We start from the raw sequence: 20,931 nt of genomic DNA, 5'->3' as shown, positions 1-20,931 counted from the left end.
ACTCTGTTCGTAAAGTGTATGGTACATTGCGCAATCTGAGGCAAACTGCACCGTTTCCGCCTCCTCTACGTAGAAGACAGCTTGCCGTACAGCTTTTATTGCCAATAATAACCTACAGCCCTATTCTGTGCACTTGACAAATTCACCATCTTGCTTATTTGTCAAGTTTGATAATTTATCAAGTAATTGCTATTCTATGTAAAAAATAAAAAGCCTTTTCGCTGACAATTGTCAATAAGTCAAACGCTCTTGATAATTTAATTTATACGGATAAACTTAAATTAGAATTCTGTTATTGTGCGATCGAGAGAAAATGGAAGATTTATTACTTTTGCTATTATTGTGGGAAGATCCTCTGGGGATTTTGGGGGTAATTTCAGGACGGTTTTGGGGACTCCCTCGAGGTCATTCCGGGATGGTTTTGGGGTTTCCATTGGGTGCTCCCGGGGTCATTTGGGGGTCGTTCCTGTATCGTTTGGGGGACCCCCTTGGGGTCATTTGGGGATCATTTCGGTACAGTTTTGGGGACTCCCTCGGGGTAATTTGGGGGTCGTTCCGGGATGTTTATGGGGACTATCTGGGGGTCGTTTAGGGGTAATTTTGGCATGGCTTTGGGGACTCCCGCGGGGTCATTTGGGGTTCATTACGGGGAGGTTTTGGGGAGTCCCTCGGGGTCATTTGGGGATCCGGGACGGTTTTGGGGACTCCCTCGGGGGCATTTGGGGGACATTCCGGGATGGTTTTGGGGACTCCATCTGGTCCTCCCGGTGTCATTTAGGGGTCGTTCCGGTATATTTTTGGGGACTCTCCCGAGGTCATTCCGGAATGGTTTTGGGGACTCCCTCGAGGTTATTTGGGGGTTATGTCCCCCAAATGACTCCCAGAGAGTCTCCAAAAAGATCTCGGAACGACCCCGGGAGGACCCGATGGAGTCCCCAAAACCATCCCAGAATTCTCCCAAATGACTCCGAGGGAGTTCCTAAAAACATCCCGGCACGACCCCAATTCACCCTGGGAAGACCCCGAGGGAGTCGCCAAAACCACCCCGGAAAGACCCCGAGGGAGTCCCCATAAACATCCCGGAATGAAACCCAAATTCCCCGATGGATTCCCCAAAATCATCCCGGAAGACACCCAAATTATCCCGAGAGTCCCCAAAAAGATCCCGGAACGACCCCCAAATGCACCCGATGGGGACCCCAAAATAATCCCGCAATGTCCCCTAAATGACCCCGAGGGAGTCCCCAAACCCGTCCCGGAATGATCCCCAAATGACCCCGAGGGGAACCCCAAATGCTCCGAGGGAGTCCCCAAAGCCGTGCCGAAATGACCCCCAAAAAACCCATCGGATTATTTTTTCCTATTCCAATTTCGGGGTTGGAAGCATAAAATGAGACATATCGCTCCAATTGCTCATGCGCAGCACTTTCCACTTTTGATTTCTTTGAAAAAACTATGATTTTAAAATATTTGTTACAAAAAATTAAGAACAATATTTAACTCTTACGTTTTTTCCATTTCGCGATTGCTGCACTAAACCGTTGATTTAAATGAAAATAAAATACAGTCCATTAAAATAATAATTTATAAAATAAAAAAAAAATAATAAATTTAAAAAATGCTTGCTTGCAGTGGGCTTTGAACCCGCAACCCCAAACGTGGGGTACGTCATCCACTGTGCCACGACTCATACGCCTACAAGCACATCAAATTACTCCCTTATAACTCACATTAAACTGCTCGCCCTCAACTGCCCCACGCTTAGCTAATTTAGTTCACCCCAATATGGTGAAAAGCACAGGTCGTAGAGCTTTTTAGAGTTGTCAAGCTATGCACAGAATAGAAATATTTGTCAACTTGATAAAAATCTTGATTACTTGTCAACTTATTGACAATTTGTCAAGTACACAGAATAACCCCGTTACTCTGAGTTAGTAACTCTGTTGTTGGTAAAGTGTATGGCAAATTGCGCAATCTGAGGCAGTCTGCACCGTTTACGCCTCCTCAAACTAGAAGAAAGCTTGCCGTTCAGCTTATATTGCCAATATTAACCTACTTTGAGTTAGTTTACAGCAAACTAGATTCGTGCTCTGCACATAAAATTGAGATTGCCTTCAGTCAGGTAACTCGCTACGCATTTGAGTTACGAAGGTTCGATCATATTTCTGCGTGGCATTTTCAACTCTTAGGATGTGACATATTCGACTATCAAAGGCTAGAAGTATAATTTTCTTGTTTAGGTTGATTTCTACTAAATCCCCACCGTACTTATATGAAAAAGTCACATTTGCTAGATCTCTCAGGTCATGTAGTATAGTTGTACCCAGCTTAAATTTTGTTGTCTCCACAAGGCTGTTTTTCGTCAACACCATTCGTATATGGACCTCAAACCCAGCTACAATAACGAATTCTTTTCAATTGGTTCTCTTCACATTAATCTTAAACTGACCCATGTTTTTTTTACTCAATTTCTTCTTAAATCGTCTACTTTAAGTGTAGTTTTAATTAACTGTCTTTAATATGTCTACTATATCTATATCATTACTACTGTACTTTATATAGCGTCGTTAACTTCAGTAATACCCAAAATTTTATTCAATCTAGTTAAATACATATCTATGACACTGTTTGTTGTACTATAAAAGATATATTATCTTACTGTACTAATGTAATTTCTAATTAATGAAATGAAATATGGTTGTAATCGTTCAGATCAAAATATTTTCTGTGGATGACCACGCATTTTGATTTGCCAGGGTTAATAACCAACCCGTTTTTATTGGCCCATTCACTTACAAGTTCCAATTCATAGTTAAGCTCATGTATGCACGAGTTTAGCATCGATTTAGGGCAGCTTATATACAGTTGGACGTCGTCTGCGTAGATGTGGATATTACTATACTTGAGTATTTTGGGGAGATCGTTAATGTATAATACAAAAAGTAAAGGACCGATAATCGACCCCTGTGGGACACCCCTGGTTACAGGAAGAAAATTAGAAATTCTGCCTTCTCAGCTAACTACAATGAGATCGGTCCAAAAGGTAAGAGCTAATAAGATTTAGGGCTGGGATTCGAAACCAAAAATACTTTTCAATTTGATACACAACAATTTGTGGTTCACAAGGTCAAAAGCCTTGGAATGATCAAGAAGAGGGAGGAGGGTTACACATTTTTTATCAATACTCAACCGTATGTCATCGGTACTGTTAATAGAGCAGTGGTACAGCTCTTTCTCGGTATAAAACCTGATTCCTGGCAACATATAATTGATTTTTCATGGACATAGCTGTTTATCTGACCGTACATAATACGTTCGAAAACTTTAGATAGAAACGGCAGTATGGATATAGGTCTATATTCTCCGTTGGGTTTCGTGACAGGTATTACTTTGGTCACTTTCCAGCATTTTGGAAAGTTGCCAGACGTTAGGATAGTATTGAAAGCGTAAGTTAGATAGGGTAGAATTTTAGGCAGGAGGCATTTTACGAATGAATGCCATCAAACCCAACAGCGTTAGACTTAATGGATAGTACAGACTGGACAACATCGCATTCATCAATGCACACGAAACCGAATCCGTGGATTGACTCGTTAGCAACCACATTATATCTATCGTAGGATATATCGCTGTCGGGGACAGATGGGTTCACGAATTTATTGTTTAAGTGATTTACGTCCACTTCTTCCGGAATTTTTGCTTTTTTTTCTGTCAATGCCTATTTCATGAATTCGCTTCCAGGTTTGTTTGGAGCCTATTGCCATGCCGAACTTGTTTTCATAATTTTTGTTGATTTTTTTGTTGTTGGGCCAATATTTTAAATTTATGTGTTGATATTTATTGCGCTTTACGGCCGATTTCAAATTATAAGGCAAAACGCTAAGTTTTCCTTTTTCTCCTATGCATTTCGGTGATATTTTCCACCTTCTTCGGCGAGCCTAGTTTATTTGACAAAACATAAAACAATTACAAAATATTCGACAATTTCACATTAAAATTTCACTTACATACACATAACATTAAATTATAACGATTTACTTTCTTTTTTGGCCGTCAGTATAAACAGTTATTTTATATTTTTGAGTTCAAGGCCGGATTAAATAAAACACTTAATTTTTTAATTTGATTTGTTTTATTTTAATTAGTTGTCAATATTTCGACTTCACTCTGAAGTCATCATCAGGACTGACTGCAAAAAACAATACGTAAGTTTAATAATAAAATAAAAACATTCATTTATGCATCGACACCACCTACATCTTCAAATGCGCTTTCAAGACTAACATTTAACATAACAATTATAAAAAGAAACAGCGATTAAAAATCTAAACAAACAGAGTAAACAAATGAAAAACCGTAATTGTAAACAAAAACTATAAAACAACAAATTGTTAGACGGCGAATAGTACATCGATACATACATATATATTTGGCATTACAATGTTGTTGTGAAACGAAGACGAAAACTTTTTGTTTGTGCGGGTCTGTAAAAATGCATCACATGCTTTTGTTGTTTTTTATAAGGTTGCAGTAGACGTGAGAACAATTCGCGATGTCCGTTTTGAAATTCATCCTCTTATTATTAGGGGTGTCCACTATATGAAGCATTTCTAATGTGAAGCGTTTGTTATAATTTTTCTCTACTTCTAAAATGGTTACATTGTCAAAGTCTGGATAATGTCCTGTTTCTAGGCAGTGGGATGTTAAAGCCGTTTTGTTGTCTGAAAAATTGTTCCTTAATTTTATATTAGATCTATGTGCGGATATCCTTGTCTTCAATTTTGTTTTTGTAGTCCCCACATATACTTTCTCGCATACGTGGGACCCGTCGCCATTGCAAGGAATCTTGTAAACTACATCCGATTTTTCATGTGTTGAAATTTTATTTTTAAGGTTGCTAAAAATTTTCCGCAGGGTGTTGTCATATGTGAAAGCTAACCGCACGTTCTCTTTATCGTACATGCTTGAATATTTTATTCTCTCCAATAATTTCGGGACATACGTTGCAGACTTGTAAATTTTGGCATCTCTAGTCTCTTTATTACCTACATCACTGGGTCGGGAATAATAATCACGAATTATTTTCGATGCTAACTTTATGGGAAATTTGTTGTTTTCTAGAATCTTTTTGATAGTTTTTATGTTTTTATCGTGATAAATATTATCGCTGATCGATAGAACTCGTCTGACGAAGTTGTTGGCCGTGTCCAAAATTTTTCTCTTTTCATGTTGTGAGTGAAAGTTTATAAGCCTCCCCGAGGCTGTTGGTTTTTGATACCAATCTATAGTTAAGAAATTATTTCTTTTGATTACCAATGTATCTAAAAATGGTATTTCCCCGTATTTTTCTATCTCAATTGTAAATTTGATGGATCTGTGATATCCATTCAGTATGTTAAGCAATTTGTTTGTATCTTCTGTTTTTACTATAGCGAATATATCATCCACGTACTTTGTAAGTAATCGTGGTTTGTTAACCGATTCAATCTCAAATCTGGTTAATAGTTCTTCCATAACGATATCCGCTATTACCGGTGACGCTGGTGATCCCATTGGCATCCCTGATCGTTGCTCGTATATTTTGTCTCTGTATTTAAAATAACGATTTTCTTTGATACAAAACTTAACAACATTTAAGAAAAGTTCTTTCGTCATGTATGTGTACTCTTTTATCTGGTTCCACTTAGAATCTATGATATCAAGGGCCAAATCAACTGGGATACTGGGAAACAAGGAAACAACATCGAACGACACTAGACTCTCATCATCATACACATAAGTATCTTTTATCTTTTTCTTGAAATCCATCGCGTCTATTACATTAAATTTGGATGTCATTGTTAGTTTTTTTAATATTTGAACAACGAATTTACATAGACTGTAGGACGGAGTATTAATAGACGAACAAATAGGTCTTAGCGGAATCCCTGCCTTATGAATTTTTGGCAGACCATAAATTCTGGGTGGGTTCGCTGTTTTACAGGTAAGACGGTATTTTTCTTTAAGGTCGATGGATTTGTTATTGTACAGTTTTTCCACTATTTCATTATTTTTCTGTTGTATTCTACTAGTGGGGTCACGCTTCAATACTTTGTACATAGAAATATCATTTACTATTGTCCGCATCTTTTTTTCATATTCGATTTTATCCATCACTACTGTAGCATTTCCTTTATCTGCGTTGAGAATTAGAAGCTGTTCGTTGTTCTTTAAAAATTGTTTAGTCGAGCGCAGGGTGTCTTTTGTAAATTTATCTCTAACGGAAGTTTTCGTCATATTTAGGTGATTTTGCAGAAGTGTCGTCAAGTTGTTCCTTTCTATCTCTTGTTTCTCTTTTTCTTTAATCGTCTGTATGTAATTCTCTCCGTCCGCTATCATTTTAAAAAGAGGAAAATCACTCACTTCCGTCGGTAGGGCATGTTTAGGGCCTAGGGAAAGAAGCGTGACCCCACTAGTAGACTACAACAGAAAAATAATGAAATAGTGGAAAAATGTACAATAACAAATCCATCGACCTTAAAGAAAAGTACCGTCTTACCTGTAAACCAGCGAACCCACCCAGAATTTATGGTCTGCCAAAAATCCATAAGGCAGGGATTCCGCTAAGACGTATTTGTTCGTCTATTAATACTCCGTCCTACAGTCTATGTAAATTCGTTGTTCAAATATTAAAAAAACTAACAATGACATCCAAATTTAATGTAATAGACGCGATGGATTTCAAGAAAAAGATAAAAGATACTTATGTGTATGATGATGAGAGTCTAGTGTCGTTCGATGTTGTTTCCTTGTTTTCCAGTATCCCAGTTGATTTGGCCCTTGATATCATAGATTCTAAGTGGAACCAGATAAAAGAGTACACATCCATGACGAAAGAACTTTTCTTAAATGTTGTTAAGTTTTGTATCAAAGAAAATCGTTATTTTAAATACAGAGACAAGATATACGAGCAACGATCAGGGATGCCAATGGGATCACCAGCGTCACCGGTAATAGCGGATGTCATTATGGAAGAACTATTAACCAGATTTGAGACTGAATCTGTTAACAAACCACGATTACTTACAAAGTACGTGGATGATATATTCGCTATAGTAAAAACAGAAGATACAAACAAATTGCTTAACATACTGAATGGATATCACAGATCCATCAAATTTACAATTGAGATAGAAAAATACGGGGAAATACCATTTTTAGATACATTGGTAATCAAAAGAAATAATTTCTTAGCTATAGATTGGTATCAAAAACCAACAGCCTCGGGGAGGCTTATAAACTTTCACTCACAACATGAAAAGAGAACAATTTTGAACACGGCCAACAACTTCGTCAGACACGTTCTATCGATCAGCGACAATATTTATCACGATAAAAACATAAAAACTATCAAAAAGATTCTAGAAAACAACAACTTTCCCATAAAGTTAGCATCGAAAATAATTCGTGATTATTATTCCCGACCCAGTGATGTAGGTAATAAAGAGACTAGAGATGCCAAAATTTACAAGTCTGCAACGTATGTCCCGAAATTATCGGAGAGAATAAAATATTCAAGCATGTACGATAAAGAGAACGTGCGGTTAGCTTTCACATATGACAACACCCTGCGGAAAATTTTTAGCAATCTTAAATATAAAATTTCAACACATGAAAAATCGGATGTAGTTTACAAGATTCCTTGCAATGGCGACGGGTCCCACGTATGCGAGAAAGTATATGTGGGGACTACAAAAACAAAATTGAAGACAAGGATATCCGCACATAGATCTAATATAAAATTAAGGAACAATTTTTCAGACAACAAAACGGCTTTAACATCCCACTGCCTAGAAACAGGACATTATCCAGAATTTGACAATGTAACCATTTTAGAAGTAGAGAAAAATTATACCAACGCTTCACATTAGAAATGCTTCATATAGTGGACACCCCTAATAATAAGAGGATGAATTTCAAAACGGGCATCGCGAATTGTTCTCACGTCTACCGCAACCTTATAAAAAACAACAAAAGCATGTGATGCATTTTTACAGACCCGCACGAACATAAAAAGTTTTCGTCTTCGTTTCACAACAACACTGTAATGCCAAATATATATGTATGTATCGATGTTCTATTCGCCGTCTAACTATTTGTTGTTTTATAGTTTTTGTTTACAATTACGGTTTTTCATTTGTTTACTCTGTTTGTTTAGATTTTTAATCGCTGTTTCTTTTTATAATTGTTATGTTAAATGTTAGTCTTGAAAGCGCATTTGAAGATGTAAGTGGTGTCGATGCATAAATAAATGTTTTTATTTTATTATTAAAATTACGTATTGTTTTTTGCAGTCAGTCCTGATGATGACTTCAGAGTGAAGTCGAAATATTGACAACTAATTAAAATAAAACAAATCAAATTAAAAAATTAAAAGTTTTTTATTTAATCTGGCCTTGAACTCAAAAATATAAAATAACTGATTAAATTATAACATATAAACAAACAACATTGAAAACAATTCACAATTTATTAATAAGTACTTCCGACTATTTCCGTGCGCATACATGTTTACTCTCTGAAATCGCTGTTGAATAAGCGCAATTTATATTGTCCACATCTTCTTTAAAACTGACAGCATCTTTTATTCATTGTTGTATCCTCAGTCCTTCCAGTGTCAGTCGGGTTTTTGTTCTTCTTTCTACGTCTAGTATTCGTACATTTGTAAAGTCCGCTGAATGTTTGTTGTTTGTAAGGTGGTCAGCTAAAGCTGTATTCGTTTTGCTATTTCTCGCGTCTGCATTGTGCTCATTGACTCGAATTCCCAATGCACGTTTTGTTGTACCAGTGTATATTTTGTTGCAGCTTTCGCCAACTTTACCATTGCATTTTATTTCGTATATGACATTGTGTTGTTGTTCTTTGTCTATTTTGTCTTTTGTTTCTGTAAATATTTTATTTAGGGTACAGTGCGGTTTGCAAAGCTTGTGTTATTGTTGTTCATAATTTTGTTTAATGTTTTGTTGTCCGTTAAGCCAGGTATATATGTGACTCCTGTGTACACTTTATTTTCCCGTTCTTGGTTTTTTTCCATAGTTCTGTGTTCCTGTTCTAATCTATTAATTGTTGCTTGTATAAGCATTTCAATCACTGCATTAGGGTATCCATTTTTGAATAGGATATTTTTTATTTTCCTCTCGTTGTCTATTCTGAACTCCTGGTCGCTTAGGGTGAAATTTTTGTTAATGAGGTTTACGGCGGTATTTTTCTTCTGGGTCCATGGGTGGTTGGAATTGTAATTTATCATTCTGGAGGAAGCTATGGATTTACAGTACCAGTTCGTTTTGAGTTTGTTGTTTTCTCTTATAATTTCGATGTCTAGGAAGGTTAATTTTTGGTTCTTTTCTTTTTCTGTCGTGAACTGGATTTTTTTATGTTGTGCGTTCAGTGTTTTGAGAATGTCTTCCACGTCTGGGATTTTTACAATAGCTAATATATCGTCTACATATTTGTCTATGTATTTGATATATATGTCACGGGATTTCAGTTCAGTAATGCTGTCGTCTATAATTTTATCTAACACGATATCTGCCACCGTGGGTGATAAGGGATTTCCCATTGGCATACCAAAAACTTGTTGATAAAGGATTCCATCGTACATAAAGAAATTTGTTGTCGCGTAGTCAAAACTCTAAAATTTTTTGAAACTGAGGTCTGGTTAGTGTTGTGTGTTCCTCTAATGTTTTCCATTATTGCATAATGGTGTGGATTGCTAATTGTGTGGGTATATTGGTAAAGAGAGATATCACATCAAACGATACCAGGATTTCGTCATCTTCTATCTCTATATGTTTTAATTTTTCTTTCACTTGGAACGCATTTTGGACGTTATACCTTTTTGATACGATTTCTTTCAGTGTGTGGCCTATGTATTTCGAAAGGTTGTAACAAGGTACATTGTCGGACGACGATATCGGACGAAGGGGCGTATTTTTTTTTTGTATCTTTGTGAGGCCATACAGTCTAGGTGCTCTGCCGCAGTGCACGCGAGTTGTGTCTTCTGTTTGAGGCTCATGTTCTTTTGTTTATAGATATCGTTCACGATGTTATTGTTCTTCCTTTGTAACTGATGTGTTGGATCCCTCCGTATGGTTTTGTAAGTTGTCTTTCGTTTAGTAGCTATTTCATTTTTTGTTTGTAGTCTGTCTTGTACATCATTACTTTTTTGCTTCCTTTATAAGCATTGGTAACTACTATAGAGTCTTTGTGTTGTTTCAGAAATTCTTTTGTGTTCTTAAACCATTTTATTATAATTTTCTCCTTTGGGCCGTTCCTTATTTTATATTTAAAGGTGTTGATCTTGGTAGCAAACTTACATCTGATGGTGTCGTTTTGTCTATTATCTTCCATCGTCTGTATTGCTTGTTCAAGGTCTGCAATTAAATGTAGCGGAGATAATGTGTCTCTAGTAACAGGTAGGGCGAATTTTTTCCCCATCGAGAAAAAAGTTTAGAAGAGTATATGTGACCCGGTCTATGAAAAGGTGGTTTATGACTCAAAAAAATTACTAATACTAAGAAACTGAAGAAATGCATTGTTTATCTTTAACAGCTATTTCTCGCAATTTCTTTTTTGAGTCATAAGCCACCTTTTCATAGACCGGGTCACATATAGTAATAGCATAAAATTGTAACAAACGAAAATCATGCTTAAATAAACAATATGCGTAGTGTTTGCCTGAAACTCATTTGCTGATTACTGAAGGCTGATTTCAAAAAAAATAAAAAATAAAAATGTATATATATATATGTGTTCATGTGTAGATACGTTATATACGTGTTCTTGAAGCGGAGACAGGTTCGCCGAAGCGGTTAGCTGGTAATTTTTTTCAGTTTCTGCCACATGACTGACGTGGTCAACGCTTTATACCTTGATGAATTTCTCATTCGTTTTGACTCTTACATGCACGCGCATTGTGAACAAAAATTGTATTTGTTTCTTCCTTTTAAGTTGTAGTGCAAATTGTAGAATTTGGCTGTTGCGCTGAGTCAGACTTTCGTACATATCCACTCTGTAATGTGCCCAATATCAAAGAGCATAATTGGTCTCTTCAATAATTTGCAGTAATGCGCCACTGAGCTTAGTAAGAGCGAGCGGTCACTAGCAGAACATAGTTTTATTATTAATCCCGATGTTTTGTTGTTGTTTTTGCTGGCGATTCGGAATATGGCGCGAGTGGAGGTGTTTGAACTACAACAGCGTCACACAGCTTTACGAAAGTTTCTTTCAGATTCTCTTCTCTTGTGTGTGGGATGCCTCTAACTATGACGTCTGTTGATATTAGTGAGTTTTGGCAGTCGTCAAGTTCTACTCTGAGTGCTTGAACCGCTGAACTCAGCTGTTCAGATTGCACTCTTTCCGCTCGTAGCGTTTCTACATCGGCACTCATGCTCAATTTTTCCGACTTGGGCTTCAATATTTTGTATTTAAGTTTTATGTTTGAGACTTCAGCCAAAAAATCCCGAAACTGCTGCATGACGCGCTCTTCGATGCTCTTAAGCTCTTCAATAATGCTCTCCTGCTTCTCCATCTTGTTTTAAAATCGAAAAATTTAGTTATGAATTGGAAACCATGAAACAAACTTACTTACTTACTTAATTGGCGCTTAACCGTCTAAACGGTTATGGCCTTCCAACAAGGCGCGCCAGGGCTCCTTCGCTCCGCAAACCGGCGCGAATTGGTCACACCAAGGGAGTTTAAATCGTTTTCCACCTGGCCCTTCCAACGGAGTGGGGGCCGCCCTCTACCTCTGCTTCCATAGGCGGGTTCCGATAGAAACACTTTCTTGGCCGGAGCATCATCTTTCATTCGCATAACATGGCCTAGCCAGCGCAACCGCTGCGTTTTAATTCGCTGGACTATGTTAATGTCTGCGTATAGCTCGTACAGCTCATCATTAAATCTTCTTCGGTACTCGACATCGCCAACGCGTAGAGGTCCATAAATCTTTCGAAGAACTTTTCTCTCGAACACTCCCAAAGCCGCTTCATCTGCTGTTGTCATGGTCCATGCTTCTGCCCCATATAGCAGGACGGGTACGATAAGTGACTTGTAGAGTATGATTTTCGTTCGCCGAGAGAGGACTTTACTTTTCAATTGCTTACCTAGTCCAAAGTAGCATTTATTGGCAAGATTGATTCTTCGCTGGATTTCAGTGCTGATATTGCTAGTGTTGATGCTGGTTCCCAAATAAACGAAGTCTTTTACTATTTCGAAATTATGGCTGCCAACAGTAGCGTGGTTGCCAAGGCGCATATGCGCTGACTCCTTGCTCGATGACAGCAGGTACTTCGTTTTGTCCTCATTCACCATCAAACCCATCTTTACCGCTTCTTTTTCTAGTTTGGAGTAAGCAGAGCTAACAGCGCGGGTGTTTAGGCCGATGATATCAATGCCATCAGCATATGCCAGTAATTGCACGCTTTTATAGTATATTGTTCCAGTGCGGTTAAGTTCTGCAGCTAGTATACTTTTCTCCAGCATCAAATTAAAGAAATCGCACGATAGGGTGTCACCCTGTCTGAAACCTCGTTTAGTTTCGAACGGCTCGGAGAGGTCCTTCCCAATTCTGACTGAGCTGATGGTGTTGCTCAACGTCATTTTGCACAGCCGTATAAGTTTTGCGGGGAAACCAAATTCAGGCATAGCGGCATATAGGCAGCTCCTTTTCGTGCTGTCGAAGTGGACGGAGAGGTGATGTGTGTCGATTCTTTTTTCACGGGTTTTTTCCAAGATTTGGCGCATTGTGAAAATCTGGTCGATGGTAGATTTACCAGGTCTGAAGCCGCACTGATAAGGTCCAATCAGCCGGTTCACGGTGGGCTTCAATCTTTCGCACAATACACTTGAAAGGACCTTATATGCGATATTAAGAAGGCTGATTCCACGATAGTTGATGCATTTTGCAGTATCCCTCTTCTTGTGGACTGGGCAAAGAACTCTTAGATTCCAACCGTCGGGCATGCACTCGTCCGCCCATATTAAGAAGCTGTTGCATGCGCCTTACCAACTCCTCGCCGCCGTAGTTGAATAGCTCCGCAGGCAATCTATCGGCGCCCATGCCCTTGTTGTTTTTCAATCTGGTTATTGCTATTCTAACTTCGTCATAATCCGGCGGGGGGACATATATTCCATCATCATCGATTGCGGGATCGGGTTCTTCATCTCTGCGCGGTGAATTGCTGCCTCCATTTAGGAGAGCAGAGAAGTATTCCCTCCATAATATAAGCATTCTCTGGACATCAGTTACAAGGTCGCCGTTTTCATTCCTACAGGAGTTTGCCCCGGTCTTAAAACTTTCCCTCTGTCGCCGTATTTTTTGGTAGAATTTTCGGGCGTTATTCCTGGTGGCTAGCAGCTCAAGCTCCTTGCACTCTCGCCTTTCTGCTTCTGATTTTTTCTTCCTGAAAAGGCGTCTCACTTCCTTTTTCAACTCACGATAGCGTTCACACACTCATCTTGTCGCGCTCGCTTTTAACGTAGCATTCTTCATCGTACCGGTTGTTTTTTCGCGGTCACCGGTAACCAATTTTTTCCTCGGCGGCAGTACGAAGTGCTTTGGAAATATGCTCCCACTGCTCCTGTATTCCTTCAGGATGAGTTGTGCTCTCAGAGAGCACTCTCGCAGGAATGAGAGTCAAGTTGCGAAATCATTGGCAGTCTGTTGTGATTGAAGCTTTTCGACGTCTACACTGTTAAAAATTTTGGACTAAAATTTAAACTTTCTTGGTATGTATATATGACTCGACCGAAAAAATACTAAAGTTTAAACTTTGAAAAGTTCAAACAATTTTTAGCCTTTCTGGGTTTGAATTTTAATCAGGATTCGTTCCATTTTTTAGACCTCGAGTGGTTTAATTTTAAGGCCTGTTTTTGGTTAAATATAGTAAATAATAATTCTAAATATTTAACTGAAAATACTGTATTCTAGACCTTATATGTATAAAAACAAAACCGATGAAGTTTAACGCTGATCCTGAGATTGGTTTAAAAACAGTATTTTACTTCGCCAAAATTAACACCAGCGAGGTTTACCATTCAGTCTAAACTTACCTCAAAATTAGACTTCGAATGGCTAAAATTTAAGCCAAAGAAGTTTACGTTTTAGTCCAATGTTGATATAAAAACAGAAACTTGATTTTCATTCAAATTCATTTTTATTCAATTATTTATTAAAATTATTACAATTATTCAGGTAACAGTAGAGGTATCATAACATATAACTTATCATTATGTTCATAAGCTTCATAGGGCCGATTAAATTTTAATGAATTAAATTTGAGCATACATGAATTTCCGGTAGAAAATATTTCATACGCACTTAAAAGGGGATTGAAAAGAGTACACAAATAAATCAATAAATGGAAATGTATTTCAGCATTGACTACATATATATTTTTTATAAGGCCAAATTTTTTTACTTCGGTATTTTCTTTTCCCATATATACATAAAAGTTACATCTGTAGGAAAACCCATATTTAATCTCTACACGATTTGTTGTATAAATTTTGATATTGATATATTGATTTTCAATAAAGTAGTTTTTAATTTCCGGTTCTAAAATTGAAGTTGCTTTTATTTTTAATTTTTCAAACGAGGCTGTTTTTTCTGTCGTCATCTGCTCAAGAAAATAACTAAAGTTTTTTTGGTACCTAGAAGCTAACGTTTTACAAACATTTATGTAATTGTTCGTTGCAGACGCTTGCTTGATAAAGTCTCGATGTTTAGCTTCGTACCTCATTGTCCAAGAGTGTACAACAGGACCTAGCTTTCTAATCACCGAGGGATAATGGGTTAGCATATGGTGTTTTGGCAAAAGGCTTAAGTTATATTGTTCTACAATGCAAGATAAACGAGATTTAATTGTTTCACTTAAAATCTCTATATCTTTTTCTTCAATAACTGGCGACATTGTAATTCTGATTATTTGGAGTAAAGAAGTAATACCCTCCCACAAATGTGGCAGTTTTTCTTGAATGTAAAAAATATTAATGGGAAGTGTAATATAAGACATAAGTTTTGAGATGCCGTGAGACCGAGTGATGCACCTAATTTGTCAACAGATATTTGTTAGCAAATATTTTTTTTTTGAAGAAATCCATAATTGTAGAATCTTATTTTACTGTTTATCTCTGCAGCGCTAATATATTTGAAATGTTTTGCTGTTTTAAAAAAATGTTTTAGAACAAAAGGAACAGCTCCTTCAAGAACGTCATGTATCAAATCTACGTTATTACTGTCTATTATATGAAAGTAGTTTAACTCATTTAATTTACAATAGTGTTTGATTCCTTTTGATTCTTTGAGGTCATTAAAAACTTCATTTTTATTTAAACTAAACAGGTCGTTATACTGGGACCGCAATCTTAATAGACTTTCCAAGCTAATTCCTTCTTCTTCAAAATATTTAAGATCTTTTACAATAGGCTGCAATTTCATATGGAAATCTGTACATTCGTTTCTTAAATCAGTACAAAAGAAAAGAGCGGCTAAATATATGTTTCTTAACTGTGAAAAGTACTCGTGTGGTAAATTTCTAATTGAAAAATAAATTGCACCGATTTTATGGATCGCAGTCTTACTCCCCAAAGGATTTACTACTTCGAACTCATCGTAAAAAAGTTGGATTTGTAACGCATTTGCATTGCTTTGAAATAACATAGACTGCTTATAATTTTTCGAGCAACAATAATTAACATAAACGCTATCTTTGCAAGCATGGCTTTTTTTATGATACAAGTTTTTAAAGGACTCATTTTTAAAAAGGGCTTTTATAGTTTCTAAGATTGGTACATATTGGAAGGTGCATTCCACGTATTCTTTGTAAGATTCGTTGTTATTTCTATTTGTCTTGATGTCCCATCTACCACCCAGAGGCTTTGAAACTGGTTGTACATAGAACTCATCTTTTTTGTACATTTCGCTTCTTTTGTAGTTACTTGAAAACTTCTTTATACGGTTTGTAACACATGAGCCAAAGCTATGAAATGTTTCTTTTAAAATAGTAGAGTTAACTTCACTATGTCTATTTTTAAGAAAATCCTCGAATGTGTGGAAAAGAGTACCTACAATTTCCTCAAGCGGACTAAAAATTTCATTTACGTTACTTTCTGCCATTCCAGATGCCATTAAGTGTTTCGCAAAATTCGAAAACGATGCTTGTATTGGAACTTCAAAATTGAAATCGTTACACAATTTCTTTGAGCGATGCGTTACATCGCTTGACACAAAATCAGCTTCTTTTGGTAATTCTTCATCTAATATATTTAATGCTGGTATGAGATCTGAAGTCACATTTAATACATCGCTTGCATTAACACCGACAGAGCAATGTTCAGCATGTCTTTTAGGCCCGCTAAATGTGCAAAAAGTTTTCTTACAGCTCTTTGATTTTATACAGTTTAATATAATTCCTTTTGATTCCGATAAAAAATGAATATGTTTCAAATGAAATATGACAAAAGCAGTAGTGTCAAATACTTTGTTGCAAAAAGAGCAGAAATACATTTTGGCAATACTTATAAAGTACTTTTGTATCTTTTAAGGTTGTCAAATTTTTTAATAAATTTACAGTTTACTTCAATTTGTCTCGTACTAGATTTAAAACTTTTTTCTATTTCGTAAATGTATTTAGCAAAAAAATTTGGAAAGCTTGTTAGAGTCGGATCAAACTTAATACTAAATATGTAAAATGTTTTGAAATATACATCAAATGCTTCAACAAAACTGAACGACATAGGTAGACTTAGCTTCTTACCATCAACGACTACAAAATACTGAGCTATTGCTAATTTGTTAGGCCCAACAGCAAGTAAAATAGGGTGACGTGAGGCAGCGGCTACTTCTTCTATAGGCGAGTTGTGGTTTGCAAATGAAATAAAATTGCTTTCAGAGACTTTATATGGAACCCTTTTCGCCAAGTTACACTTCGCTGCAGTTGAGGGCAGGAGTTTTAGCAACTACAGAAAGGGTTGTACTTCGGAATTCCAACCTTAAAATATACAAAAACGTTACGCCTGGTATTGAATAATATCAAAGATATATGAATTTTACGATTATTTATAGGATTTTGAACTCCAGAGGACTCGTCATATATTTCCTTAGCGAAAGTTGAGTATTTTCCCACTTCTGCAGTAAATATTTGCTATTTTCTCCGTATTGCAACTCAAAATCAAAAGAAATCTGTAATAATGATATAATAACATGAAATAACAATTACATACATTCATGAATAAATACAAAAGTGAATATATTGTCATTAATTACCAATGTTGCATCAAACAGAAAAAATCTAAACGTTGAAAAAATATTTGTACTCGCTGCACAAAATTTCTGACGACCTTTTATTGTCTTGGCCAGTCTTTCTTTTATAGTATCTCTCTGTTCGCTCACAATGCAATTTTTGAAAAATTCGATGTCTTCATTGGAAAGATTTTCATCGTTGCTCGCGCAAACTGCTTCTGCAATATCTTCTGACTTTCCCTCAGTTTTACGCCTTTTCGAATTAAAATTTTTTAGTTTCGAGGACAAATACCAAGTGTTATCGATAGGATTGTAGAAAAGCTCCTGAAAGTTTAAATTAAAGAATTAGGTATGACGTATGACGAAAATGAAAGCAGACAACTATGGTGCTGCTTCGTGAATGCAAAAAACTGATGCTTTCATATTTTACTGCGTCATTTCCTGAATTCACGAACAAATACTTACGATTCCACCATATGCGCTTCCTTCAATTTTGTAATTTGGAAAAAGAGCAATAATAGCCTCTGCAGTTGCTATTTTCTGCGTTTTTGTAGGGTAATTTCCAAAATGATGTCTCATAAAAGATACCGCCTCTCGAACCAGTAGCCTTCTTGAAGAGTCTGTATGAGTTCCACTATCACTGTATTCTCTCAAAATGTGTGAATAATCTCCGCTTCGCAGATGTGCCTCTAATGCAGCGCTGTGGATTTGAAATACCGGCGTTTTTACCAAAGATTTGGAAATACTTTCTTCATCTAAAAACATAAAAATCAAAGTAGCCATAAATGTACATACCTGCATATATTATTAACAAAGCAATATCATGAATTAAAGAACAAATTCACAATAATTGCATAAAAAAATGTCTTACCGCCAGTGAAAACTTCAAGTAAAAAACAACTGCATTTGCCGTATTGCTGCACAATTTGGTGGAGGTGGTCGTTTTCGATATTTGCTCCATCCCGATCGCGAAATTTAAGCACCGCGTTCTCGTGAAAATCAAACGCCAATCCAACTGCAAGAAATGGTTCACGAAAAGAGAAAATACATACATACAGTGAGCCATTTAGTTTAGGTACCTACAAAGGCATTCCCCCCAATGAAGCTCTACTATTGACTGTTTCAATTACAAGTCAAAAATGTTTACTTTTTATTAATTTAATGAAGAAAATAAAGATTAATTCGGGGAAATGCCGTTGTACGTAAACTTAATTGACTCACTCTATGTATTTTTTTACTTTGTTGTACTATTTTAACTTACCCGAATATATTATATCATCAGTTGTAATTTCCTCCGTATTATCATCGATAACTTTTCTAATTTCTATAAATTTGATTATATTACCACTTTTTACTTTGACAAATGAAGCCATTTTATGATCTTCTGTACATATGTATGTTGCGCGAGAGCTTCAGAAATATAACATTTTCAATTACGAAGAAAAGAAAACAATGCAGCTGACGGCTGTCGACATCAGAGACCAGCATCCGTACGTAATTTCGTGCACGCCGAAAAACGAGCGAACGCAATAAGGTGTGTGTGTAAATCATTCCAGTAGCGATGCCACTTTTATTAATTGCGTAACAAACTGGTACTTTGAAAATGTCTCGGTACATTGCTTTAGATTTTGGTATAATTTTACAAAAAAAAGTTGAATAATTTAAAGGAGAGCGTCCAACGTAAAGGAAACGAAAGTAAAAATTTCTTAATTAAGTTCCATAAAAATTTGTAAGCGCGAAGCTGGTTCGAATAACGGAGTTTTTTAAATATACAATTTTTTGCTTATCCTTGCGTCACGTTAGTGACAAAAAAACTATATAAATAGTTACTATGACTAAGAAAGCGTTGAAATAAAAAAAATATTCCACTTGTCAAAGCAAGGTTGTACACATTTTTCAAAACTATAATAAATCGTAGCCGAGAGCTTCGCTCTAATATTAGTCTTTGTTCTAAATTAGCCGCGTCCGCAATATAAGTTCTATTTTAACCGAGAGATAAATTACGTTATCGAAAATATCTTGCACAAAAGGACTTGAAATGAAAATTTTTTCCTCGGAGTTGTATAGTAGAATTTTTGTAGCAGACCTTAAACCTCTAAACTACTTAATATTTGTGTGTATATTAGTCCTTAACTTAGTACTTAAGCGTATCAAACAAAATGATCATATTGACCGCCGTCGCTAACCCGTGGCCAGTTGTGACCAAATCATACACCTACTCGCAAAGCGGGTTTTGTTCAATGCTAGAATGTACCCAAAATAAAGTACTAACTGCAGATCTCTGATTGGCACGATGAAAGACGCCAGCGTAGCAAAATATCAGAGCCTACTGCCTACGGCACAAACAAAGTAATTCAAATCCAACTGTCAGCAGCGACTAATTGAAAGAGCAGAATATCACTTTTAGACCAAGAAAGTCTAAGAACTAATACTTGAAAGAGTCAAGTCTTATTTTTAATCCAAAATTAGTTTAATTTTAAAACTTTAAAATATTATACTTGCGAGTTAGATTGAAGTAGGTATAAAAAGTACACCTGTGAAGAATAAATTTCGATTTAGTACAAGGAAGGTTTAAAATTTGTACTGTAAAAATATACTTTTTGCAGTGAACTTTATGAAATTTAAAATTAAAACCTTAAATGTTTAAAATTTGCTTTAAACCGAAGCAGGATTTAAAATATATTCCAATATTTTTAACTGTGTAGCTTTCCTTGTGTTTTTTGTTCCTTGGTTTTTGCGAGTATTTCGATCAGGAGACAGCCATGTAGCTTGATGTATCTTTTTATGCATGAACCTCGTGCTGGATATGACCATGTTTCGAGCACCGGCAAAGTCAATCAGCCTCAGTCCGTTAGCAGAAGTTTCATTGTGTAGGCTGAACTTTCCGACTGTAGGGCCAAAAACACCTTCTTTGCCCTCCCTGTCGTTAAAGTCACCAAGCACGACTTTTATATCGTGACGGGGGCAGCGCTCGTATGTGCGTTCTAATTGTTCATAAAAAGTTTCATCCACCTCATCGTCTTTCTCCTCTGTCAGCGCATGGGCGCAGATGAATGATATATTAAAAAATTTTGCTTTTATTCGGATAGCGGCGAGACGTTCGTCCACAGGTGTGAACGCCAGAACTTGGCGACAAAGTCTCTCTCCCACCACGAATCCGACGCCGAAACTGCGCTTATTCGTATGGCCACTCCAATATATGTCACAATTTTTGATCTTCTTTCTTCCTTCGTCCAACGCATTTCTTGAATGGCGGTGATGTCAGATTTTGCTTTGACGAGGACATCAACCAGCCGGGCATCTGCACCAATCCCATTCAGGGAGCGGACGTTCCAGGTGCATGCCCTCAATTCATTGTCCTTCAAACTTTTGCCATGGTCGTCATCAATAGAGAGTGTATTTATCCGAGGCTTGTTGTTATATTTCATTGGGGTATGGTTTTACGTGGCGGGTCCCAAGGCCAGCGCACAACCCGCCCAGCGGGGGTGAAAATATTACTTGGCACGTTTATATAGCGAGCCGCTTGCTCCAAGACAGACGCCCGCTTGCAGCCGCACCTAGAGGTGTACAGACGCTGCTGATGAGATCTCCCCCCGGCTAGCCCTTAAACCGATTATGTCAGAGTGGCCTTGCCAGGTTGTCGCCTTCTC

The 20,931-nt window shown here is 36.9% G+C and overlaps 2 protein-coding genes across 5 annotated transcripts in view; one reads left to right on the top strand and one right to left on the bottom strand.

Annotated features, from left to right (window-relative positions):
- dos (daughter of sevenless) overlaps nt 1-20,931 on the top strand; it is a 564,233-nt gene that overhangs the window by 324,157 nt on the left and 219,145 nt on the right. The gene's annotated exons all lie outside the window — the stretch shown is intronic.
- Nucleotides 11,162-18,692, bottom strand: LOC137252791 (uncharacterized). Its single transcript, XM_067788877.1, has 7 exons — nt 18,543-18,692; nt 18,153-18,296; nt 17,747-18,036; nt 17,306-17,605; nt 17,166-17,221; nt 16,109-16,394; nt 11,162-11,569 (listed from the first exon to the last, which is right to left on the bottom strand). The coding sequence occupies exons 1-7, from the start codon at nt 18,652-18,654 to the stop codon at nt 11,162-11,164; spliced, it is 1,596 nt and encodes a 531-aa protein (XP_067644978.1). The 5' UTR covers nt 18,655-18,692.

Source organism: Eurosta solidaginis, chromosome 5 (genome assembly GCF_040869045.1).
Source record: "Eurosta solidaginis isolate ZX-2024a chromosome 5, ASM4086904v1, whole genome shotgun sequence".
NCBI classification, from domain to species: domain Eukaryota; kingdom Metazoa; phylum Arthropoda; class Insecta; order Diptera; family Tephritidae; genus Eurosta; species Eurosta solidaginis.
The sequence above is the reverse complement of the archived record's forward strand: the minus strand, read 5'-3'. Positions and strand labels throughout refer to the sequence as shown.